Below are 26,607 nucleotides of genomic sequence, written 5' to 3'. Positions count from 1 at the left end.
TATTCTCACTGAAGGCAATGGAAGAACTGCAACAAATTTTGAGAGACAGAATGCAGTTCTAACAACTCCAGACAACAACAGTTACCTATCACACTAGGGAACGTACAACAGCAGACTATTTAAGTGTGCTGTCATTCCCTTGAAAACTCCCTGTTGCGGTTCATGAGAAAATGGGGCCTGCTCTGAGAATGACCAATTGGGAATTTAAGCTGGAGACAGCACAGTATTTATCTTTCCACTGCAAACAGAGGAAAACATGCAGCTCAGCAAGACCAGGCATTATTTCAGCTTTGATGGGGAGAGAGGAAGACAAAGGAGACAAAACACATTTTTTCTCTGAAAACACCAGCAGCAGGGTCTTCTCTTTAAAGAGAGGCCACTGCACTCTAATCCTTGGGTGGGGAGGGAAGCCATCCACCATCACCCTGGATTTCTTCAGGAAACGAGGGAGCCAGAATGCACCCTTGGTGCAGACATGAAGGAATCTGACAGTCCTGCCTGTCTTCCCATTCCTTCCACATAAAGAAATCTGACTGTCCTTCCTAACCTAACTCTCCTCTGGCATTGCCAAATCATGTTGTGTACTGGGCCTAGAGCTGCCTGTATCAGTGCCTTGTAAAATGTCCCATTCCTTCCCAAGAGACATAAGGTAGAGCCTGAGCAAAAATCTGCTAAAAATCAGAATGAAATACTCAGAACCACTTATTATGGTGAAAAAGATCAGATTGAACTTGAACGATTCTTTTCATCATGGCAACAGTTAGCTTGAGAAAGTAACCACGTGCTTGATCTTCAAAGGAAGTTTTTCAATATTATCATCAACATTATTATATTATCAACATTAACAACATTATATTATCAACATTAACATCATAGCTCACAGAAGCGTTCCAAGTGAAGTTTTGGCAAAGCCAGGTATTTCTTGGGCATAAAGGTGGTTAGCTGCACCAAGGAAGAGCTTTCACATGATTTTAGCACATTGATGAGACTAATGATCAAGTACCAAATGCAGTGCTAGAGTTAGCACGACAAAAAAACCTTCAGGAGTTAGAAATGCTGCAACAACAGCAACAAAAATGATTCAAAATGAAAGAAATTAGCCACAGTAAAACATTTTAAATAGCTCATTTTTTCAGTTTCTCAGAAAAATCATATAAAGAATAAATATTTTCCACTGGAAGAAAATGCAAGGTAATAACAGATATTAAAATGAGTAACAGATGTTATAATGAGACAAAGGAGGTAAAAGGACCCCAGACAGAAGCAATACTCAAATTCAATTCAGAAATTTGTTGAAGATGAACAACCAAATAAAACATGCAAGAATACCACCTCCTAGATCACACTAACAGTAGAAGTGGTAGATCATTCTTAACATTCCTTAACATTTTCTTATCAGATTTGGATACCATTCTACAAAACACACACCAAAACAACCTGCTGGACTCATCAAATGAATAGCAAGTAAATTCTTAACCCTCTGAGAGGTCTATATAGATGGTCTAAGTGAACAATCTGGGATTAAAGGGTATGTAACTTACTAAACTGCTACATAACGAATACATGTGAAGACACATATTTAAAGATGTTACCTCTTTACAAGACATAAATTATGAATTATTCACATATTTACTAAACTAATTCAGTTGAAAATTTTTATGGAATTTAAAATATTTTTACTTTTCTTCATTTATTTATTTTTCATTAACTTCAACGTTAAAAGCAGTAGAGGACATATTGTTTAAATACATAGTCAAAAATTCCAACCAGAAGCCAGTGGAGTGTCAAGTCACAGAAATAAGAATGGGTGAAGTTTTTCCAATATCAATTCCTTAACTTGACAGTCAGCCAAGGAATTATTGAGGAAAAATAATTACCTCAACTAGAGGTCAGTAACATAACAAGTTTTGTCTAGACAGACAATAAGACAGAAGACATGATGACAGGATTAATGTTGAGAACTGGAGACTGGAAGGTAGTATTGGATTGAGTAGTTAAGCAGACAGGTAGTAAGAAGCCTGGAACTCAGAATCAATGAAGGGCATTGATTAAGCACAATTCAATGTTTTACTTCTCTGAAGAGACAAAAGAGAATATCGACATTAACCCATGCTTTGAGTGAATGTCCATTTTAGTACTATAAACTATCACAACATCAAGTGTTTGGTTTTGAAGGACAAAAAGACTGAAGACATTATATATTTCTAATTATTAACAATCACTGACGGCTTTTTCTCTTCTTATGATGATTCTCAGATGACACCAAAACAAGAGGTTCAAGAAAAAACACACACAAGCATACTGGCATGTCCAAAACACGTTACCAGAGTTATAGAGGTTTAAAATAGTACTTACTTGGTATGTGTCCCATAACCTGATGGTACACCGTAAAGGGACTTCTCTCATCAGCAAGTTATTCATCCAACGGAATGCAAATTGCAAGTATTTCACTTCATGCTGATCCAAGTGCCTATGAACTTGTTCTGAAGAAAGAATAAACAGGTACTTTACTGCAACTTTTCTGTAGTCCATAAGTATCAAAGGCACTGTCTGAAAAAATAAAACACCCTTCAGTTCTCAAGCGAATCAAATGTGCTGGTGCATGCAAACTCATAACTGTATGAAAATCCACAAAATATAAGCAAGTAATTAAACATTACGTTGGATTTATTTTTCTGCCTCTTGATATCTTAAACAACTGCTCTCAGTGGTGCTATCTTAAAGTGAGAGCTTTAAAATGTACTACAAAAAAAATAAAGTTAAAAAGTGAAATGATTTGGTACATATATCCTCACTTAATTTCTTAGGCTACAAATTATTTGGGGCAAGTCTACAAGAAACAAGGTTTGCAAATAACATAACAGCTTCCAAAAATAAACTGCTGGTAATAAAAAGAAGACAGCATTAAATAACAAGGCAAAGAAATACAAGGGAAGTGCATGTAAAAGCTGCATTCATTTGAGACAAAAAAAGGTGAGAATAATGTGAGCAAATTTAAATAATTTGCAATTTACATAATTTCTTAGTCTAACAAATAGAAATAAAAAAACAGTACAAATCAATGGTTTCTAAAGCAGTACTCCTACACACTGTGTTTATTGCAGCACGTTTACTATTTGAACGCTGTGATAATCACTTGCATGGGTTACTGCTAGAGCTAATAGAACTAATCTGCTCATGATGTTTATGTATTTAGCAGAATTTCCTCCAAAAAGGTTCACAGACATTCTGCTAACATGTTTTAGCTAACAGGCTTGAGTATGATGTTAGCATGGTGTAAATGACAAATACTACAGACATGCTAGTGTCTTATTTTAGATAAATTTATGACAAGAAGTCTTTGTTAAAGCCTAAGAAAGACATTCCTAATGTCTTTATACAGATACAATCTTGGGAGATTTTGCTACCCAAGCTATTTTTTATCCATATCCAGAGAGGTGTATTACCAGCTAAAACAATGCATAAATGCTAATCTTGCAAATTTCACATTTCTCAGAAAGATCTAAAAAGGCACTAAAATACTAAGTGAGCAAAAAAATTAATCCCAAGAGTATGGTTGCACAGTTACAGGAAACACGACCTAAAGATTCAGGTAGTAGAAGTTAAATTGTACTAAATTATAATATAAACTGAAGTTACTCAAATCACTTTTTCTTTTTACTCAAGATATATTTTGTGGCCATATGAAAGTGTCAGCCAATAAGATACAGTTGTTTCAATATGAAAGCAAGAAGTAGAAATTTTTAGATTTTAAAAACAATGAACAGCAAGCTTTTTAAAAAATAAGACCAGTCACAACACTTTATACTGAAAGTCCACCTATCACAACATTCTATCTGAGTGGTGTCTGCAAACAAATACTCATGGAAAAGTATAAAGCACTGGTATTTCTCCATGGCACTTCTCAGCCTCTAGCAATCTGTGGCTAAAGCACTCTTCAGGAGACCTGGCATTTATGTTCCTAAAGTCATAGCCTTCTGTAATATCAATATAGCCAACTATATAAAAGCGTGTGCATATCTTAAAACTATCTGTTACCTCTCTTGGGAACTCTTTAACGTTGTAGCTATATAAGAAGATATGTGAATCTTTAAATAATTCATTTCATTTCTATGTATAACACCAGCTAATTAGATACTTCTGCTATACAATAGACTGAACTGCTACTATGGGATGTGAAAAGACAGAGAATGAGGGTGGAGAGGTAATGATCTTGTGCTATTTGAAGTGATCTCATCAAGTCCTGGATAATCCCTCTCCTCTGTCATTATGTGTACAAGAGCAGTACTACAGCATTGCCACTGTATATTGTGCGTACACATTGTCAGTATTTCTAAAATTACATAAGGACTTTGTGATGGATTTTCCACTACCCGTAACAGCCTCAGCCTTCCAGTCTTAACAACCTGTGACTAATCTTCTTCCTTCCTCTACAAACCTAATATCCTCCTGTCACTTTCATACCCTTCTTTCCCAGGCTTTCTGCAAAACTCATCAGGTGCCCCAGCTGGGACAAAGACAACAGATAATATCAAGGCTAGTTCTGAGTCCTCCCTCAGCAGCATTGCTAATCTGGGTCCCTTTCCTTTTTTTCCTTACTAATCAGCAAATAAGCTTTAGAAGAGTCATGGAATTCTGTACAGAGGAGACTTTTCTCCCTCTGTATAATGCTGATGAAGCAAGTCCTCAGCTTGAAAAGTTATTGGAAAGAAGACAGATGTGGTAATCATACTGTAAGGTTTGCAACCTTAAACAAATAGGCTTAAAAATGAAACAGGGCAGTTTATATGTAGAAGGCCACATTTTGAAGACAGTATAAGCTTCAGAAGCCTTTCTATTTTCATTTTCCACACAGAGGCCTTGCATGTATTCTAGCTGCCTAGAAGTAGAGGCAACAGAACAGTTCCAATTGGAAGGGACCTACCATGATCATATAGCACAACTGCATGACTACTCCAGGCCTGACCAAAAGCTAAAGCTAATATTAAGGGCATTGCTCAAATGCCTCTGAAACATTGACATGCATGGGGCATTGACTAGCTCTCCAGGAAGCCTCTTTTGCAGTTTGACCACCCTCTCAGTAAAGAAATGCTTTCTAATGTCCAGTTTGAACCTCCCTGGCCCAGCTTTGAACCATTCTCATGTGATTTATCACTGGATGCCATAGAGAACAGCTCAGCATCTCCCTCTCCATTTCCCCTCCTTAAGAAGCTGCAGAGAGCAATGAGGTCACTCTCTCAGCCTCCTTTTCTCCAAACTAGACAAGCCCAAAGTCCTCAACCACTCCTCACAGGACATGCTTTCCAGGCCTTTTGCCAGCTTCACTGCTCTCTGGATGCTTTCAGAGACCTTCACATCCTTCTTAAATGGTGGGGACCAGACCTGCACACAGTTCTCAAGGGGAGGCTGAACCAATGCTAAATACAGCAGCATAATCACCTCTTTTGACTAGCTGGTTATGCTGCGTTTAATGCACCCCAGGATGTTTGATGCCCTTGTGGCTGCCAGGGCACACTGCTGACTCGTACTGAGCCTGCTGTTGACCAACACCCCCAGATCTCTTTCTGCACAGCTGCTCTCCAGCCACTCCTCTTCCATTTTATATTTGTGCCCAGTGTTAAACTGTCCCAGGTACAGAATCTGGCATTTGTTCTTATTAATTTTTCAAATGTTAAATAAACCTCTGATGATTGCCCAATGTTCCAATCTATCTAGATCCCTCTGCAAGGCCTTCTGTCCCACAAGAGTCAACAGCACTTCCCATTTTTGTATCACCAGCAAACTTGTAAATGAGGCATTCAAGTTGTGCATCCAGATCACTGACAATAATATTGAACAGGACAGGCCCTAGTCCTTGAAGGACACCACTAGTGACCATTCGCCAGCTGGATGTAACTCCATTCACTACAACCCTTTGAGCTTTCCAATTCAGCCAGTTCTTCACCCAGAGCACCATTATTAGATCAGATATTCAGAACAAATACAGACTGCCTTTGCTCTGGGTGAATTCAGCTGCAAGTTAAATATACTGACCTGAGATACTATGTTAGATTTCCTTTGTGTCACATTTAGATACCTATATTGCAGACTACTATAATTAGAAAATCCACCACATCAGGACACAAAAAAGTCAGTTTTATTTCTAACTGAAGTTACTAACTCACAAACGTTTTCCTTCTTCACACAGCAAAACCAAATTTCATTTCATTGCTTGCAGACAGTGAAAGCAAGCCATGAAAAACAATAAATTGTGCCAGCTGTGATATTTCAACTACAGTTGTTAATAGCGGTAATGAATTTCTTGAAAGTTGCTTTCTAGTCTAAACAAGTTGAAAAATAGATTACTAAGTTCTGCGCATTATAAACAATTGATGCAAGACTGGCATAGAAGATGCATTGAGTAAAAAAGCTAATTCTTCCTACTTTGTAAGTAATGGTGAGTAGAGGCTATTTTGCTGATAAAGGTAATTTGGACAGTCATAATCTAAATTTAAATTTTCCATTTCAGTGAAAATAAGTACATGTGTGCAATGAACAAGCGAGATATATAATTACTGTCAGCTTTCAGACTTCAAATATTTTATAAAAAATACTTCTACTGCAGTCTGTGATAGTAAAATAGTATTACAGTTAAAAAAAAATAGCTCTTTATCAAAATTCAAAAGAAAGACTTATAAGTTTCTCACTACTTTCAATAAATCTATATATAAAAGTTTTGCTGAAGCAAGTCTTCTGATTAAAAAATAAAATTCATTATACATATGCATTCCAAAGTAGTATGCCACCAAAAATATGTATTCTGTACATTAACGGCATTTATAACTATTGATAATTTCAGTAAGTACACTTATTAGATAAATTAGTATTAATGACCACAATCAGCAACCTTAAACAGATGCTTCTCATGGCAGAAGGACTTACACACATAAAATGTTTATAGCTAATATTTAAAGTCAGCTTTGCAACTGTTTTACTGATTTCAAAACTGAAATACCTCCAGGGATGGTGACTCAGCCACTTCCCTGGGAAGTTTGTTTCAATGCCTGACAGCCCTTTTGGTATAGAGGTTTCTCCTAATACCCAGGCTAAACCTCTCCTGGTGCAAACTTAGGCAGTTTCCTCTTGTCCCATCACTTGTTATTTGGGAGAAGAGACTGACACCTACCTTGCTACAACCTCCTTTCAGGTAGTTGTACAGAACAGCAAGGTCTCCCCTGAGCCAGCTTCTTTGTTCTTTGTTGCACCTCAACGTCTCTCTTGTAGAGAGGGGCCCAGAACTTAACACAATATTCAAGGCATGTCCTCAACAGTGCCGAGTACAGGGGAAGAATCACTCCACTGGTCCTGCTGGCTGCACTACCGCTGATACAAGCCAGAATGCTGTTGGTCTTCTTGGCTGAGTATGGGCACACGGCTCATACTCAGTCAAGCGTTCACCAACACCCCCAGGTCCTTTTCCGCTGAGCAGCTTTCCAGGCACACTTCCTCAAGCCTGTAGCTTTGCATTGAGTGCAGGACCCAGCAATGAGCCTTGTTGAATCTGTGACTTGATACTTGGCTGACAGCTTCCAAGTCCCAAGTTTCTACCTACAGTACTTCAGTACAGTTTTCTTGACTAAAAAGCAACCAAACAACTAGATTTTATTCTATTTATTGCAGTACTATAGTAGGCACTTATCTCTACTTAGCTGAAGTTTCTAAAATGTGGGCAGCTATTAAAAAAACCCCAACAGTATTGTAACACAAATAAACAACATAATCTAAAGGAACACCGCTTACTAGAAATGGTGTTACCCACAAGGGCTGGCCCTGCAAGCTTGCATTCATGAGACCAAAACCTCCTGAAAAGCAGTGACTGCTTAAATTTCACCTCTGAGCTACCACACAAATTTGATAAAACTGGTTTTCCTAAGTACTGCCTACAAGCCTCCAGATATTCTTAGGGAACAAGCATCTCTTTGACTGTACCAGCCCCATATGGATACGGTCACCCACGCCTGTTTTCCTTCACTATGCAGCACATTTTGCTCCAGTCTAGACTCATAGACAGGTGATTAACACGGAGCAGTTCATGCAACTTCATTCATTCAGACAGGGACTACACAACCACCAACACATCCACCACCACCCTGCTGTACTACTCATTCAGTCAATATAGCAACAAAATACTGAAATCTTTCCTACTACACCTTTAGACATTGCTATTTGCATAAAATTATAACTCCCACATACTAAAGCTTGTTGTCCGAAAAGAAGGAACTTTGTCATCAGTAAATGACTACTTTCTTTCTGAGTAATCTACCTACCTAAAGCAAATTTTGGTTGTCATTCTCTCTCTTCCATAAACATTTCTATATTGTTCAAAGCCAGTATGTTTATGGAAGACAAAGCTATGAGTTTGGAGTAAAATCTCAACACCAGACTTTACCAGATGCAGATTACTGCTTACAGCCTCCCAACCTGAATTAACGAAAGTCTGAACAAAGTAATTCTGTCAAGACTACATCTTAGTATATTAATTTCTATTAATACACATTAATAACAAAAGAAGTTCCTGATGACGGAAAAAGACATTCAAAAGATCATAAATGTGCACTTGAAGACGAGATCTCATTATGATACACAATTCAGCTTCAAGTAATAGTAGGGATCTGAGTAAAAGATTTACACGCTGATTGTATCTTGTTCCAGAATTAGCTTGCTTTTTATAACTGGCTAAAATAATTCACTGTAAGAATAAAAGCATTTAAAAAAAATAAATTGAAAAGTCTTCTACAAAATGAAAGGATGATTGGAAGAAAACCAGAAATATTACCAATTTATATTCTCCTCATGGCCTACAATTTAGAGATAATGGCCTATTTGAATTTAGCTTACTAAACGTACAGCCAATAGCTATGACAGAGAAATACCTTCTTCATAAACAAAAAGATATGGCTGATGCTCAAAGTAGTAAAAAGCCCAAGACACTGATCCCAAAGCAAAAGAAGATAATACTAGAGGAAGGATGGGAGAAGGGAGGGAAGACCTAGTTGGCTTAGAGAATCAAATGTGAGTAACAATTCTGTGGTATTCAATGCAAAATGGAAGAAAGCATATTAGCAGGAAAACAGCAGCAACTGAGGAAGATCGACTGTTTTAGCTAAAAGTTGAAAATATATCCCTTATTTCCAGAAGGAACACAATATCCAAAGTGCAACAAATAACAGTGAGAAATATGTTTGATGAGACAATTCTACTTCCAGGTAGCATACACTGGCCTTTGGTAGCCTCTTCTTTTAAATCATAATTGTATGCATTCATAACAAGGTTTATGGCTAACACTTTTTAAATTCTCCAGCATGTTAAACTTTTTTCTTCCCTTTTTCTTTTTTTTTTTTTTTTTTTAATTTGCTATGAAAATAGTAACTTTTGGCTATTGAAAAGTTAAAGTGCTTACAGAGGTCATGAATTTACAAATGATTTTATAGTCAGTCTCAACTGCTAGGATCTCTGAACTCTGTAACAGCATACAAACATAATCTCCATGGTAAAACATAAAAATATTATTTTAAAGATGTATTAAATAATTATAATACCCAGTGACCAGCATTTAAGAGTGGATTAAAGTATAATACAGTAATTACAATTATAAAATCAGATAAAAAAGAACTACTGGTGAAATACATAAGATGGCTTTGTTAAAATGAAAGAGAGCTTACGGCACAAATTAATTAAAACAATTATGAAATGCTTCCAAGATTTTTAATCACTTCGGCACCAAGCTGACATATAAAAATGGTCCAGCAGAGAAGGTCCTTACTAGTCACTAATTTTCAACAGCAGTAGTAAGGTCTAAATAGGAATCAATTCTATATCCATTTCCCCTTCAAAATGGTTCTGCATGGTTAAAGAATACCAGTCTTTTTAAATATTACAATTAGAGCTCTTTTTTCCAGACAGTTCAACACAATCTTAGTTCCATGTTTTACAATATAATTGAACATAATTTTGCACATACAATTAAGTATTCTTTAACCATAATTTAAAAAAAAATCATTAGCATGGTTGAGTACTTAACAAAGATTGATCACATGTCACATCTTAGCACAGTTTCATCATCAGCTCACTGTATGAACTCCAAAAGAATAAGATTAAAAAAAACAAATTAGTGAATTTATATCTATCACAGTATATTGAACAGTTCACTTGTTCATGAGTTCTTATTAAACAACAGCAGTTGTTTAATGAGAAAATATATTAGTCTTGGTTGATATTTTGCCTTTTGGAGATGCAGATTTTCCTAAACAAAAGCGTAAGCCAATTTTTCTCTGCAGTTTAAGAAGTTTAATCAGCACAGAAATTGAATGCCCTTTAGAAACTATGAAAGTATCAAAACTACTCAATAGGTATCTCTATGTACATTTTGGGCTTAAATCCTAGAATCATAGAGTAGTTAGGGTTGGAAAGGACCTTAAGATCATCTAGGTCCAACCCCCCTGCCGTGGGCAGGGACATCTCACACTAAACCACGCTACCCACGATTCCGTCCAGCCTGGCCTTGAACACTGCCAGGGATGGAGCATTCACAACCTCCCTGGGCAACCCATTCCAGTGCCTCACCACCCTCACAGTAAAGAATTTCTTCCTTATATCTAACCTAAACTTCATCTGCTTAAGTTTGAACCCGTTACCCCTTGTCCTGTCACTACAGTCCCTAATGAAGAGTCCCTCCTTAGCACCCTTGTAGGGCCCCTGCAGATAATGGAAGGCTGCTATGAGGTCTCCACGCAGTCTTCTCTCCTCCAGGCTGAACAGACCCAATTTTCTCAGCCTGTCTTCATACGGGAGGTGCTCTAGAAATTAAGCTTTGAGCAGCATGATGAAATATTTGTGCCTGAAGCATTGCACAATACTATGGGAATAGGGACTTTTATCACCTGGGACAAGAACCTTCTGAATGCCAAACACCAATGCAACCTTCAGAGGAGCAACTGTAGCAATCCCAAGTGAAGTCTGGACATTTAAAACTTTAGCAGCCCAGAAAGAACACGCAGCTTTTGCATCAACTCAGACATTGGAAAGGATAATTCCATCAGTACTAATTCTACCTTTTAGATACATTCACAGCAAATATTCCAAAGATGAGAAACACACAGAATGGTGCAATTAAACAAGCTCCAAGCTCTTTCACTGTGGGTAAGCAAAATTATGTATAAAAATTAAAATTTTTAGTTGACTTTGTTTCATTAAGAACTTAACCTGCATATATACACATAAAACACATAAAAATACGCAATCCATATTTTAAATTTCTATGTGCATAGATAGCAAAAATATGTGCAAAGTATAAATTTAAGGCCATGACATGAAAGTACTTTATCACAAGTCCTTACTTGTGGCATTATCTACAGAACTGCAGACAAGTGACCAAGACATTTGTAATACAAGACAGAAATACGTAAATGAAGTATGATTAGTGGAGCTAAGATTACTTTGTTTAGAACATTAAAATAAAATGTATTATTGAATTTGTATTTCATTTGCAGTGGATGAAACAAACACATTTACCATATGGCAGCAATAAAAAAAATTCATAAAATTGCTAAAATAAAGTTTTATTTATTGCTAAAATAGTTTTAAAAGGTGAAAAAACATTTTAACTGCACCAAGGCATAAGTAATAAATATTTTCCCAAATAACATTATGTGGTATCTATTAAGTCATTCCTTAAAATACTTTGCATGTAGTAGCTTAAAAAATACTTTCCTGTCTCTTGACAAAACTGTAATTTTTTTTACAATATTCAAATGGAAATAAATCAGAAATTATCCCAATTAAAATATCATATTTAAGAATATCTACTAATATTCCTCAAAACAGATGGCCAAAGAAGTGTTTACAGTGGACACAGCAGAAATACTGAAAAATTACTGAACCTTTGAAAAATGTAGTTGGATTCTAAATGAACTTCCTTAAGGAAATGTTAAAATGCAGCAATCTTTTTATGTTCTTAGAAATTTTTCCACTACTTCCATTTTCAAAAGAAGGGAAAATTTTATACAGCAGCAGGGGTTTTGGCTGTTTTGGGGGGTTTGAAGTTTTCTTTTTTATTTTTCCATTTCTTGTTACTAAGATTCAAGGGCAAATTCTATATAAGATTAGGAATTACTGGTGAAAGAATCTGGAACACTAATAACACAGAATTTATTTAACTACAAGAAAACATAAACACAGATCACGCTCTGCAGAACACAGATGCAAACCCTGTGAGTTGTTCTATAAAAGATGTAGAAAAAAAATCTTCCCAAACTTACCCTCACAGAAGATTCAGAACATTTATGCTAAGTTGAGTCATCAATACTGCCTTTATAGTTAATTGTAAGGCTAATAAGCCAACATAAATACAAAATAAATTTAACGTTATAATAGGCTACTTCTTTAGAACTGCCTTCTTGCTAATTTAGAGAAGATGCCACACAGTTTTAACATCTTTTATCAATGCTTATGGAAACCCAAGACTACTTTTGTCTACAAATGCTCAGCCTTCTCCAGATGGCTACCTCAAAAGCTAATGTAATTACCAGATGTCTTACAGTAAACCAGAGAAGCTGAGACTTCCCCAAGCATGAAATCAGCCAAATGCTAAATACTGCTAAATTTTGGAAACACAAATCCAGAATCAAATCTGGCATTTCTACACTAAGTCTCTTTGCTTTCCAGCCTAAATGAAGCAAAAGTGGAAGACAGCATGCCACATGAGTGTGACCTTTTACAGACATGAGAAATGGTTCTTGACTTAGAGCAGAAAAGCTCTCCTGACATTACAGGAAACAGAAAATACAGTTATAACAGATTCCTTATAATGTTGATGTTCCTTCTCAATATTTTTGTATAATTCCTAGAGCAATGTGAATGATGATGAGGAGATAAATGAGCTTGAATAACATGTTATCTTCAAATTCCATCTCGTCTATAACAGCATTCTATTAACAAACTCAAAAATTCCATTAAGCATGATTCAATCAAAATTATTTTCTGAAGTTTGAGCAGACTGAGATTATGATTAAATTAACAGAGTAGCTCGGCTGTTTGAAGTCTCCTGCAATGTTCTACAGTATGCACACAAGGACAGTTACTTAGAGAGCAGTTGTGATCCACAAGGCTGGGCTACTGAAGGTGACTTGAATTGCTAACATAATGTATTACCACTCTCCAAAGGGCGAGTATCACTTTTCATACACTGCTAATCCATTACTGTTAACATACAATCTGTACAAGCTTCTCCTCTCACACAGCTACTTACTATGTTAAGACACAGTAGCAACAGGAATATTATTTTCTTCCACAATCACTTTAATTAGCATATACATTTACAATATATATAGATTGTAAGATTCCTTTTTTAAAAATAAAGTGTTCACACTGGCTGAATTCATACATAGCTCAATTCATATTAGCCATTCATTTCCCTTTAGCTACAGTATAACAGACCCAGTAAATATAAGAAGACCAAAAAAAAGATATATGGCGTAAAGCACAATAATGTATAATATAATCAAACTATGTCACAATTCCAGCAAAGCACCAACCAGAATCACTCACCTGAGGAATCCAAAAGTTTGTGAAATGACAGCAGTACACATTCACCATCACCTATCATTGAAATAGCTGCCATTGCTATTTTAAAAGGAAGGCACTAAAAACTGGCTGTAATTGACTACAATTACAGTAGCCAAAGCCTTAAACAGTTTTACCCAAAGAGGCTGCAGAATCTTCATCTCTGGATTTGCTCAAAGATGAACAAGCAAGACTCTACACAGCCTGATTTGATGGCCCTGTTCCCTTAGTTCAAGAAAGACACGAGTGGAAGTTTGGACCACTGACTTCCAGAGTCTCCACATAATCTAAATATTTCTAAGTTTCCATAATGACAATTACATACTAATCTTATTGTTTTCCTTTTCAAACAGCAATGATAACTTTCTTAAACACACCATAGGTTCTACAATGAAAAAAAATGTGCAATGAAATTTCCCTCACTCTGAAGCATTATAATCCTTCTTTCTTAGAAATTGAACAATAATATATTGAATTACATTTAATATTCTTATTAAACCTAACAATAAGGCTGATTATCAGAATGGTATTTTTCATTCTAAAAACTCGGCAACAAAGTATTTGTTGATATAAATGTTCATTGACCAAGTTCAGGAAGTCTATTTACAGGCATTATAATTATACATTTCATTTACTATACATTTAATAGACAATAAATAATTGAAATTAGAGAAGAATAATTGAATATATAATTGAATTTTTATATATAATATATATTTATAATATTGTATTATTATATAATAACAATAATTGAATAATAATTGAATTTAGAGAACAGATTCAGAGCAGCCCTGCGGAGAAGGACTTGGGGGTGTTGGTCGATGAGAAAATGAACATGAGCCGGCTTCAGTGTGCGCTCGCTGCCCAGAAAGCCAACCGTATCCTGGGCTGCATCAAAAGGAGCATGACCAGCAGGTCGAAGGAGGTGATCCTGCCCCTCTACTCTGCTCTTGTGAGACCTCACTTGGAGTATTGTGTGCAGTTCTGGTGTCCTCAACATAAAAAGGACATGGAACTGTTGGAACAAGTCCAGAGGAGGGCCACGAGAATGATCAGGGGACTGGAGCACCTCCCGTATGAAGACAGGCTGAGAAAGTTGGGGCTGTTCAGCCTGGAGAAGAGAAGGCTGCGTGGAGACCTCATAGCAGCCTTCCAGTATCTGAAGGGGGCTGTCCTGGGTTCAGTAGAAGCAGTCATTTTTCTCCTTCTTAGTAGCTGGTGCAGTGCTGTGCTTTTGGCTTTCGGCCTGGGAACAGCACTGATACCACCGATGTTTTTAGTGGTTGCTCAGTAATGTTTACTCTGTGTCGTGGTTTAAGCCCAAGCTGTAAATCAGAACCACGCAGTCTACTGCCCCCCCCCCCACCTTTCTTCCCTCCGCTTCTGGAGGGACGGGGAGGAGAATCAAAAGAATGCAGCTCCCACGGGTTGAGATAAAGACAGTCCAGCAACTAAGGTATAACACAAATCACCACTGCCGCCACCAACAATAACAACGACAAGAGAAATAACAAGGGAAGAGAATACGATACCGCCCGCCGGAAAAGACAGCCCGACCGAAAAGGGGACGTGCCCTTCCGGGTAGCTCCCAGTTACATCCCCGGGCATGACGTGCTGTGGTATGGAATACCTCCTTGGCCAGTCTGGGTCAGGTGTCCTGTCCCCGCTTCCTCCCGGCCCCTCCTCCTCCCTGGCAGAGCATGAGACTCACAAAGTCCTTGGTCAGTCTAAACATCAGTTGTTATCAGTTTTTTGTTCCCAGGCCAAAAGTCAAAAACACAGTGCTGCAACAGCTACTAAGAAGGAGAAAAAAAACTGACTGCTACTGCTGAACCCAGGACAGTATCCACCCCTTATTCCATACCATTCACGTCATGCTCAGATCCCACATTTTCCATATACCCTCACTCTCATCTCGGTGCACTGTTAGCTTAGTGCACGGACCAATTCCTATAAAGCTACTGAGTCCATTCGGTTCATGATGTTGGGCTCCATCTCTTATAACAGTCTTTCAGGGCAGGAGAGGCTGTGTGCAGTGTTGGATCGTTGCCTACTGATGCTGATCATTCCTTTACTGTAGAACTCATCCGGTTCTATCAAAGTTCATTCTCTGTTGGGATGATGGTCGGAGGGAAGTCAGAGCCAGTCACTGGTGCCCTGCAGACTTCTGGTTGATGGGCTATAGCAGGCAACAGCGTACAATTGAGTTCATTGTCTGTTTTCCCCTAAAATCAAATCCCCTTGAGGTACGCATCGGACTTCCCCATCTTCCCGCATTACCCACCAAGTATATCTGGGTCCCTGAGCAAAAGCAATCCCACGAGTGGGTTTGCCTTTACCTGAAGCAGGAATAACCCAGACTGTCTTCCCCAGCAAATTCTTCATGTGCACCACAGGAACTTTGTCCCCCTCTACAATATGTAAAAGTTCTGACTGGGCTGGGCCAGCCCTGTTGGCAGATCCTCTGGTGTTGACCAACCAGGTGGCCTTTGGTAAGTGTGTATCCCAATGCTTGAAAGTTCCCCCACCCATTGCTCTCAGTGTAGTTTTTAACAGCCCATTATACCGTTCGATTTTCCCAGAGGCTGGTGCATGGTAGGGGATGTGATATACCCACTCAATGCCATGCTCTTTGGCCCAAGTGTCTATAAGGTTATTCCGGAAATGAGTCCCATTGTCTGATTCAATTCTTTCTGGGGTGCCATGTCGCCACAAAATCTGGTTTTCAAGGCCCAGGATAGTGTTCCGGGCAGTGGCATGGGGCACAGCGTATGTTTCCAGCCATCCGGTGGTTGCTTCCACCATGGTAAGCACATGGCGCTTGCCGTGGCGGGTTGGTGGGAGTGTGATATAGTCAATTTGCCAGGCCTCCCCATATTTATACTTCAGCCATCGTCCTCCATACCAAAGAGGCTTTAACCGTTTGGCTTGTTTAATTGCAGCACATGTTTCACACTCATGAATAACCCGGGCAATAGTGTCCATTGTTAAGTCCACCCCTCGATCACGGGCCCATCTATATGTTGCATCTCTGCCCTGATGACCTGAAGTGTCATGGGCCCACCGGGCCAAAAATAATTCACCTTTATGTTGCCAATCTAAGTCCATCTGAGCCACTTCAATCTTAGCAGCTTTGTCCACTTGTTGGTTGTTCTGGTGTTCCTCAGTGGCCCGACTCTTGGGTACATGGGCGTCTACATGGCGTACCTTCACCACCAGGTTCTGCACCCGGGCAGCGATATCTTGCCACAGTGCAGCAGCCCAGATGGGTTTACCTCTGCGTTGCCAGTTGCTCTGCTTCCATTGCTGCAACCACCCCCACAGGGCATTTGCCACCATCCATGAGTCAGTATAGAGATAAAGTACTGGCCACTTTTCTCGTTCAGCAATGTCCAGGGCCAGCTGGATGGCTTTCACCTCGGCAAACTGACTCGATTCACCCTCTCCTTCAGCAGTTTCTGCAACTTGTCGTTGAGGACTCCATACAGCTGCCTTCCATCTCCAATGTTTTCCCACAATACGGCAGGACCCATCAGTAAATAAGGCATCCTGCTTTTCACTTTCTGACAGTTTATTATATGGTGGGGCCTCTTCAGCACGCATCACCTCCTCCTCTGGTGACATTCCAAAATCTTTGCCCTCTGGCCAGTCCATGATGACTTCTAGAATGCCTGGACGACTGGGATTTCCTATTCGAGCTCGTTGTGTAATTAGTGCAGCCCATTTACTCCATGTCGCATCGGTTGCATGATGTGTAGAGGAGACCCTGCCTTTGAACATCCAGCCCAGAACGGGCAACCGGGGTGCCAGGAGGAGCTGTGCTTCAGTGCCAATCACCTCCGAAGCAGCTCGAACCCCTTCATAGGCTGCCAGTATCTCTTTCTCAGTTGGGGTATAGCTGCCCTCAGATCCTTTGTATCCCCGACTCCAAAAGCCGAGGGGTCGACCTCGAGTCTCCCCTGGAGCTTTCTGCCAGAGGCTCCAGGTAGGACCATTCTCCCCAGCTGCGGTGTACAGTACATTTTTTACATCTGGCCCGTTCCGGACTGGTCCAAGGGCTACTGCATGAACTATCTCACGTTTAATTTGCTCAAAGGCTTGTTGTTGCTCAGGGCCCCATTTAAAATCGTTCTTCTTCCGGGTCACATGATAGAGAGGGCTTACAATCGAACTGTAATTTGGGATGTGCATTCTCCAGAACCCCACAGCACCCAAGAAAGCTTGTGTTTCTTTCTTATTAGTTGGTGGAGACATTGCTATTATTTTGTTGATCACATCTGTAGGGATCTGGCGACGTCCATCTTGTCATTTTATTCCCAAAAACTGAATCTCCTGTGCAGGTCCCTTGACCTTACTCCGTTTTATGGCAAAACCAGCTTTCAGCAGGATTTGGATTATTTTCCTCCCTTTCTCAAAGACTTCTTCCGCTGTATCACCCCACACAATAATGTCATCAATGTACTGCAGGTGTTCTGGAGCTTGCCCCTGTTCCAGTGCATTCTGGATCAGTCCATGGCAAATGGTAGGGCTGTGTTTCCACCCCTGGGGCAGTCGGTTCCAAGTGTACTGGACGCCCCTCCAAGTAAAAGCAAACTGTGGCCTGCACTCTGCTGCCAAAGGAATTGAGAAGAATGCATTGGCAATATCAATCGTGGCATACCACTTGGCTGCCTTTGACTCCAGTTCATACTGAAGTTCTAGCATGTCCGGTACAGCAGCACTCAATGGTGGTGTGACTTCATTCAGGCCACGATAGTCTACTGTTAGTCTCCACTCTCCATTAGACTTTCACACTGGCCATATGGGGCTATTAAAGGGTGAGCGGGTCCTGCTGATCACTCCCTGACTCTCCAGACTACGGACCAGTTTATGGATGGGAATCAGGGAGTCTCGGTTGGTGCGATACTGCCGCCGGTGCACTGTTGTGGTTGAGATTGGCACTTGTTGTTCTTCGACCTTCAGCAACCCCACAACAGAAGGATCCTCTGAGAGACCAGGCAAGGTGGACAGCTGCTCATTTTCCTCAGTCTCCAAAGCAGCAATACCAAAAGCCCATCGGTACCCTTTTGGGTCTTTGAAGTACCCTCTCCTGAGGTAATCTATGCCGAGGATGCATGGAGCCTCTGGACCAGTCACTGTCGTCGCGCACGGAGGGAACACATGCACAATCAATATGATTGATAAAAGCGATCCGTTTATTGTGCTCAAATAATGGGTATATATAGTGTCAAACTGCCACGTACACACAGCTTCCCGTAGTGATTGGTTGGTATATACAGCATTGGGTACATTCCAGGTGCATTTCGGTGATTTTCCCCTGCTCATATACACATCCTCCTCTCAAGGTCTCTGCTCCTAGTTCACAGACAATTTTTAGCTACAAGGTTGGCCGGCTGGTCTTCTATCTCTATTGGTTAACTTCCAGGGTTTTTCCACTGCTGGCAACTGTACACAACTGGTGTTTTTTCTCACTTTCACAGAATCTCTGCTTAATTAAGCTCAGACATGGGAACATGACCTTTGCTTGCTAACCATACCTCCACAAGTCACAATGGGGTGCTTTTGCCATTTCCTTCCAGTCAGGCTGATCTCAGCCTCCAGTACAGTCAACTCTTGGGATCCTCCTGTCACTCCAGAGATATAGATGGGTTCCACCCCTTGACAGCTTGACGGCATCAGGGTACACTGTGCACCGGTATCTACGAGAGCTTTATACTTCTGTGGGACTGATGTGCCAGGCCATCTGACCCACACAGTCCAGTAAATCCGATTATCCCCTACCTCCACCTGGCTGGAGGCAGGGCCCCTCTAACAGTCATCACAACGTTGGACACCTAAGTCGTGTTGAAAGGGATTATTCTTCGTTATCACAGGAGCTGGAGTAAAATCAGCTCTTCCGCTCCATCTGGGAACCTGCTCACCAGAGACTGAAGCCACAGCTCTCATGGGATGTTCAGTCTTGACCCTTGTTCCTATTTTCAATTCATGCACCCGTTCCTCCAAAGCTGAAGTAGGTTTTCCATCCCACTTCGTCATGTCTTCTCCATGATCCCGCAGGTAAAACCATAGGGTGGCCCGTGGTGTTTGCCTTCTATATCTTCTGTCTTGAACAACAGGACGTCTTTTGTTAACAGCTGAGACGTGTGTTGGTACAAGTGAGGAGCTGGATAAATCAGATAGATCGTCCCTCAATTGTTTGACATCCTGGGACAGTTTTTCCACAGCTGAGATGATGGAAGGGGTGAGACTGTCTTCGAACTCTCGGAGTTTGTGAATCATTTCATCCACTGTTGGTGTTACTATGTCACCCCAGGTTACCGTTGCCAATGAATGGGCATATGATGACGGTGCATTCCGTGTAAGTTTTCGCCACATGGGTCGTGTACATTCGACTTCATCTGGGTCTATGGGTATATCTCCGTTATTCGGTTTGGTGTGATAGATCATCTCTACGATGGCTGATTCCCTCAGAGACTGGATGCCTTTGTCTAAAGTAGTCCACTTGGCCAAACGACTCGTAACATCATCCTTGTATGGAAACCTTTCTTTCACAGCTGCCAAGAGCTGCCTCCAAAGACTGAGGGACTTTTTCTCTCTTGCAATTGCTTTGTCAATTCCCCCTTCTCTAGCAAGTGATCCCAGCTGCTTGGCTTCCATACCTCCTAGTTCGTGGCCATCGGCCCCATTGTCCCAGCATCGGAGCAACCAGGTGATGATGTGCTCCCCTGGTTGACGGGTAAAATCTTTTCGCATATTCCGTAGCTCGGTTGAGGTCCGAGGTCGAGAAGTCACCTCTTCTTCTTCTTCTTCGTCATGTGATGATGACTCCTGACCAGATGCTGTCCTGAGTGGTGAATACATTGTTTCTTCATCTTGCTTCACCCTTCTTGCCTCTTTTTTGCTTTTTCTCTTGCGTATGGGGGCAATCGATATTGGTACGAATTGGTCCTCTGGTTTAGCTGCAGTCATTATCACTGTGCTTTGAGTAGCAACTGTACTTGTCGCGGAGGGTGGTGTAGCTGCTGTGGTTGGGGCTGGGGTAGCTTCGCTGTCTGTTGCAGTTGAAGTTTGAGTAGCGGCTGTACTTGTCGCTGGGGTAGCTGCACTGTCTGTTGCAGTCGAAGTTTTAGTAGTGGCTGTACTTGTCGCTGGGGGAGGTGTAGCTGCTGTGCTCGGAGCTGGAGTAGCTGCGCTGTCTGTTGCTTCGCCCTCAGATCCAGGGACATTTCTTTCCTCTTGAAGGTGCTGGATAGCGTTGAACAAGGCCCGGTAAGCATAGGCCAAGCACCAGCAGGTTGACATGATTTGTCCCTCTCTGGTATGACCAGGATGACAACACACCTCATTTAAGTGTTTTACTAATTCTTCTGGATTTTGCACTTGTTCGGTGGTGAAGTTCCAAAACACTGGAGGGGCCCACTGACCTAGGTACTTGCCCATACTATCCCACACACCCTGCCACTCATGGCTGTCCAGCCTCGGGGAAAATCTCTCGGTCCCCCTATTTTGTCGTCTAACCCCAGATAAGGCCCAAACCCGACTCTGCTTAACTCTTGAGATCAGACGTAATGGTTGTGGACAAAACACACTCTGTATGCGTGCCAACATGGTGACCCCCATCACAATCAGCAAACAGGTCTCAACAATATTAAAAGGCCACTCAAAAACTTCAAAACTCTCAAGCAATGATGTAAACAGTCTGGAAGGGGCACTGGGAGGGTAAAAGAATGTCTCCTTCATAGGTTGACCACCCAGGAAGGAGAAAAAAGATGTATAGTTGCTAAGCATTTGTATTATATACCTCCCAAAGTATAAAGGTGGTGACCACACTGGGAACATAAGCCAGACCAGTTTCATGATCAATTTTTCTATTGTATTACAAGTCATTACCATAAAATACAATGAGACAATAACCTTAGCCCAAGCCCCACACTTGAAAAACACTAACACAGCAAATACCGGCTCTAAGTAACCTACGGCATATTGAGACTGTGAGATCAAAACCAACAACTTTGAGAGCCAATAAATCAGCATTGTGACGAGTGACTATCAATCCAAAACACTGAATGCTTATCACAAATACGATTAGACACACTCCGGTCAGATCTGTCGTTATCTCAACCCTTTGTGCCCCACGTTGGGCGCCAAAATAGAACTGTCGTGGTTTAAGCCCAAGCTGTAAATCAGAACCACGCAGTCTACTGCCTCCCCCCACCTTTCTTCCCTCCGCTTCTGGAGGGACGGGGAGGAGAATCAAAAGAATGCAGCTCCCACGGGTTGAGATAAAGACAGTCCAGCAACTAAGGTATAACACAAATCACCACTGCCGCCACCAACAATAACAACGACAAGAGAAATAACAAGGGAAGAGAATACGATACCGCCCGCCGGAAAAGACAGCCCGACCGAAAAGGGGACGTGCCCTTCCGGGTAGCTCCCAGTTACATCCCCGGGCATGACGTGCTGTGGTATGGAATACCTCCTTGGCCAGTCTGGGTCAGGTGTCCTGTCCCCGCTTCCTCCCGGCCCCTCCTCCTCCCTGGCAGAGCATGAGACTCACAAAGTCCTTGGTCAGTCTAAACATCAGTGTTATCAGTTTTTTGTTCCCAGGCCAAAAGTCAAAAACACAGTGCTGCAACAGCTACTAAGAAGGAGAAAAAAAACTGACTGCCACTGTTAAACCCAGGACACTCTGACCAAGGACTTTTCTGAGTCTCATGCTCCGCCAGGGAGGAGAGGAAGCCGGGAGGAAGCAGAGACAGGACACCTGACCCAAACTAGCCAAAGAGGTATTCCATACCACAGCATATCTATATAAACTGGGGACAGTTACCCGAAAGGGCTAGATCACTGCTCGAGTCAGGCTTGTATTGAGCGGTTGTATTCTCTTCCCTTGTTATTTCCCTTATCGTTATTATTATTGGTGGCAGGAGCAGTGGTTTGTGTTATACCTTAGTTACTGGACTGTTCTTATCTCAACCCGTGGGAGTTACATTCTTCTGACTCTCCTCCCTATCACTCCGGGAGCAGGGGGAGAAAAGGGGGGAGTGAGTAAGTGGCTGCATGGTTCTTGTTGCCGACTGGGCTTAAACCACGACAGGGGCCTAGAAGGATGTTGGGGAGGGACTTTTCATTAGGGACTGTAGTGATAGGACAAGGGGTAATAGGTTAAAACTTAAACAGGGGAAGTTTAGATTGGATATAAGGAAGAAGTTCTTTACTGTAAGGGCGGTGAGGCACTGGAATGGGTTGCCCAAGGAATTTGTGAATGCTCCATCCCTGGCCGTGTTCAAGTCCAGGCTGGACAGAGCCTTGGGTGACATGGTTTAGTGTGAGGTGTCCCTGCCCATGGCAGGGTGCTGGAACGTGATGACCCTAAGGTCCTTTCCAACCCTAACTATTCTATGATTTTATGAAATGTAAATATCAAAATCGATATAAGCATAAAATGACATTAAAAATTCAAACCACAAGCAGTTAATCTTTGAAGTAAAATACACTGGTTTAAAAATATTTTATGCACATATTTTGCTACCTTATATACAGAAGTATCCCCTTATATTTTTCATACTCATTTACATTTTTAAAAACACATTTACAAGTGTCACATACATTTACATTTATAGTGCAATATTACACAAATATCATTATGTTTACATTGTAACCTTCCTGTAACAGTACATAAATGATGTAATGTCTCCTGCCCTTAGTTTTTGTTCATTAAAACTCCTTTAACAACCTAAAAATGCACAATGAGCATATTATCAAATACATTATCAAATATTCAGGCAGTGAATATGCGCAGGCTAACCCAAAATCTACTATGGTAAGCACTGGGACAAAACAACCACATAGTTTGTTTAATGAAAAGATGGAATTAATCTTTCCAAGCAGATTATCAAATATACAAGAAATATTTTTTTCTATCTCATCACTGACAGGCTAATGTTGCAAATATATGCCTGGTTCTGCTTGGCAACATTTTGTTAATACTCTGTTCATTAATTTAACAAACTATCAAGAGAGTATGTTTAGAATGGGCAAGCATTATCTCTTGCATTTCATTTAATTAAACTTTGTTCTAGCAATATGACAGTCAGCATTTCACGAAGGGAATTATTTTAAAGATGAAGGTAGAAAATATTTCAAAATGCCCTGCTAAAACATGAAAGCATAATCTAAAATTACCCCTGCACACACAGTAATTTATCTATAATATTAAAGATGTTACTTCCAGAGTTCATAATTAATTGGATTCCACAGAGAAATTATTCAGGCATTCCAGATAGCAAAATGATGCACAAAGGCACAAAACATAGTGCCGAAGGACAACCATAAACAACCACTGTGACTTGCCTGAATTACAACAATCACTGAGCTTAATGTGAAATGAATACTGGCTGCCTTTTGTATGTGGTCATTACTCTGCTGCAAAGAAATTGCCATTGAATTTTGATTATATTGCCTTAATAAAAAGTAATGAAAGTGGCTCATGCTCTAGTGGCTTTCCTTTAAATTATACACAACAGTGATCTTCCAAAGGCCAGTGTGCCACAAATTGATTATGACACCTCATCTGAGGAAGGTGATGTTACCCCACCACTGTAGGTAACTGCAGTGATGACTTGATTTCTTGCAGACATTTTAACAAAACCCTTTCAGTGAAAAATTTAGAAATTAGCTTTTAAGACTTACCATCGATCCGACTAACAAGTTCTTCCAACATTTTCACTTTCTTCTGAATTCCTGGCTGTGCAAATGTGTAGTTATCCTGAAGAAGAGATCATATACAAGTTTGTAGAGAGAAAAAAAAACAAACAAAACTAAATAAACCTTTTCCTTCAATTACGTGTCTCAATCCATGTATTTTTCTATGTTTTATTAAGGTGTTTGTGTCTTGTTTTTATGTTTCCTAGAACTGCTTCTACAGTTAAGTAGTAAATCATCACACTGTATAGTCCTACTTCAAGACCCCATCCCTAACAGTATATTCTATAGCTATTACTGCATCAATTGCTCTCTACATGCTAATTTAGTGTCCCTGGATTTACAGCTTTCTTGCAGAAGTCCAAGTAGTTTTAAACGGCTGTCATCTTCAATGCCAAATGTGCCATGCTAGAGATTTTTTTAAGGTAAACTTTTTCTCATAAATTTACTATTCTATGACAAATAATGTAGGAAATATGAAAATTTAGACCCTAATCAGTTTCAGAGTAAGAATTTGATCTTTAGAAGTTCAGAACAATACCTTCCAGCAGCCCAGGAAATCAAAAGACTATTTTAATGGAATCATGACTGTTCTGAACCCAAGGTTACAGTTAATATCATGAACCAAAATCTAATACACAAGCCATATAGCTAAAATGGCAGGGTATTTGCATCTATTTGTTCAAATGCATTGACTCTAACTGAATTTTTTATTTCTGGATTGCAACTCCACAGTATACACTAGAGTTTGCAATAATGAGAAGGAGAAAGATATCTCCACTTGAACCCCAAAGTGATCAACCTTTTTAAATATGATATTTTTAAAAATACACAGCAACGCTTCTGAGTATTTGACAATCCCTCAACTCCACTCATTTTGTTATGGTTTTCTACACAGGAAGATTCAAGAAAAGAAACTTACCAATCTATATTTTAAAAGAAAGTTTCTACGGAAAATTGTTTTTTTCGTAACAGAAAGTCAGGGGAAATGATTTTTCGTCTCAACTGCTATTACTAGAATATGAAAACCAATTGGTCAACTGAGCAACTATCCCAAAACTAATCCTTAAAAAAATTTTCACTGATGTTGGAATATTTTCTTGACTTGATTTCAAATTTTAACTTGGCCATAACAGTAAAAGGGGTGAATATCAAGTTCATTTTTAGATATTTTGAGAAATTTTTGGTTGGTTGTATTTTGGTGTTTGTTGGTTTGTTTGTTTTTTTAAGGCCATATTGACTTTCTTGACTGTTTTACATGTTTGTTTTGTTGGGGTTTTTATTTGCTCTTCTTATTTTATTTGCTATTTAATCTTAAAATCTCTTTGGGAAATATCATATCCATTTTCCTACAGAAAGTACTCTAACAATGAAAACTGTATTGCAAATGCTTATATACTGTTCTGTGACATGGTTTAGTGTGGGGTGTCCCTGCCCATGGCAGGCGGGTTGGAACTAGATGATCTTAAGGTCCTTTCCCACCCTAACTATTCTATGATTCTATGATTCTATTAATTTATTTAAAGTTAACTGGTATTTCTAGAAGTACTGTACTCAAATTACAGCAATATGATACTCAAATATTTAATCTATGACAGATCCACTGAAAGCCAACACAAAGTTAAAATACTGCTACTTGGATCATTAGTCTCTCCCTAGGTAGTGCAACTCCAAACAGTGATCTATAAATACAAAAGTGTTTTCTTTCTCAAAGTATCATTTACTCCGTACATACATGGAAATGCAACCCAAAACTTTGGGGTTTGGGTTTGAAAACAGGTAAGTTTGCTCTTCAGCACATTTGACATTTTGTCCATTTATTTCTCTGTTCATTATTTCAGCTGCAAATAAGCACAGCTGGGATTCACTCTTCTACTGGTGCTGACTCATCTATCTGAAAAGTTCTCTGCTGGCACCTCCAGTCCTTTCTTCTAACTAAACTGTACTGTACACATTCCCTTCTATGATACTTGTAATTGACTTTCTAGAGTTTCCAAAACTGTGAGAAGGACGCTGTAAACACAAAAAGTATTCTGTTATCTACTATTCTTGCTCCTTATGTGCTTCTAGGTAGGACAAAAAGCTAGTAATACAGTTAAATAAGAAAACTTGTCAATCTTGGGAAATACATGAATTATTGCTCAGGCCAATACAGAAGTACAGCGGTTAAGATTTTAATTCCTATATCATACAATTTAATTGACAATATCAGCTTCAAAATTTGACTCAACTTTAATTCCAACTCCTCTACCTCCTCCCCACCAAGAGGCACAGGGAGATAGGAATTGGGGGTTGTGGTCA

At 39.9% G+C, this 26,607-nt stretch overlaps 1 protein-coding gene across 3 annotated transcripts in view; it reads right to left on the bottom strand.

Moving 5' to 3' along the window:
* The window catches only part of TBC1D22A (TBC1 domain family member 22A), a gene marked incomplete at its 3' end in the record, with an annotated part of 183,757 nt that overhangs the window by 75,940 nt on the left and 81,210 nt on the right, over nt 1–26,607 (bottom strand). For all 3 annotated transcript variants that reach the window (XM_080632788.1, XM_080632789.1, XM_080632790.1), the window contains 2 exons: nt 24,295–24,370; nt 2,356–2,483 (listed from right to left, as the gene is read on the bottom strand). In XM_080632788.1, coding sequence (XP_080488914.1) covers nt 2,356–2,483; nt 24,295–24,370 — 204 coding nt within the window. The remainder of the gene's footprint in view (nt 1–2,355; nt 2,484–24,294; nt 24,371–26,607) is intronic.

The sequence above is a fragment of the Psittacula echo genome (genome assembly GCF_963264785.1).
Source record: "Psittacula echo genome assembly, chromosome: 1".
In the NCBI taxonomy this organism is placed as follows: Eukaryota; Metazoa; Chordata; class Aves; order Psittaciformes; family Psittacidae; genus Psittacula; species Psittacula echo.
Note: the sequence above shows the minus strand (reverse complement) of the source record. Positions and strands in the feature narration are given on the sequence as shown.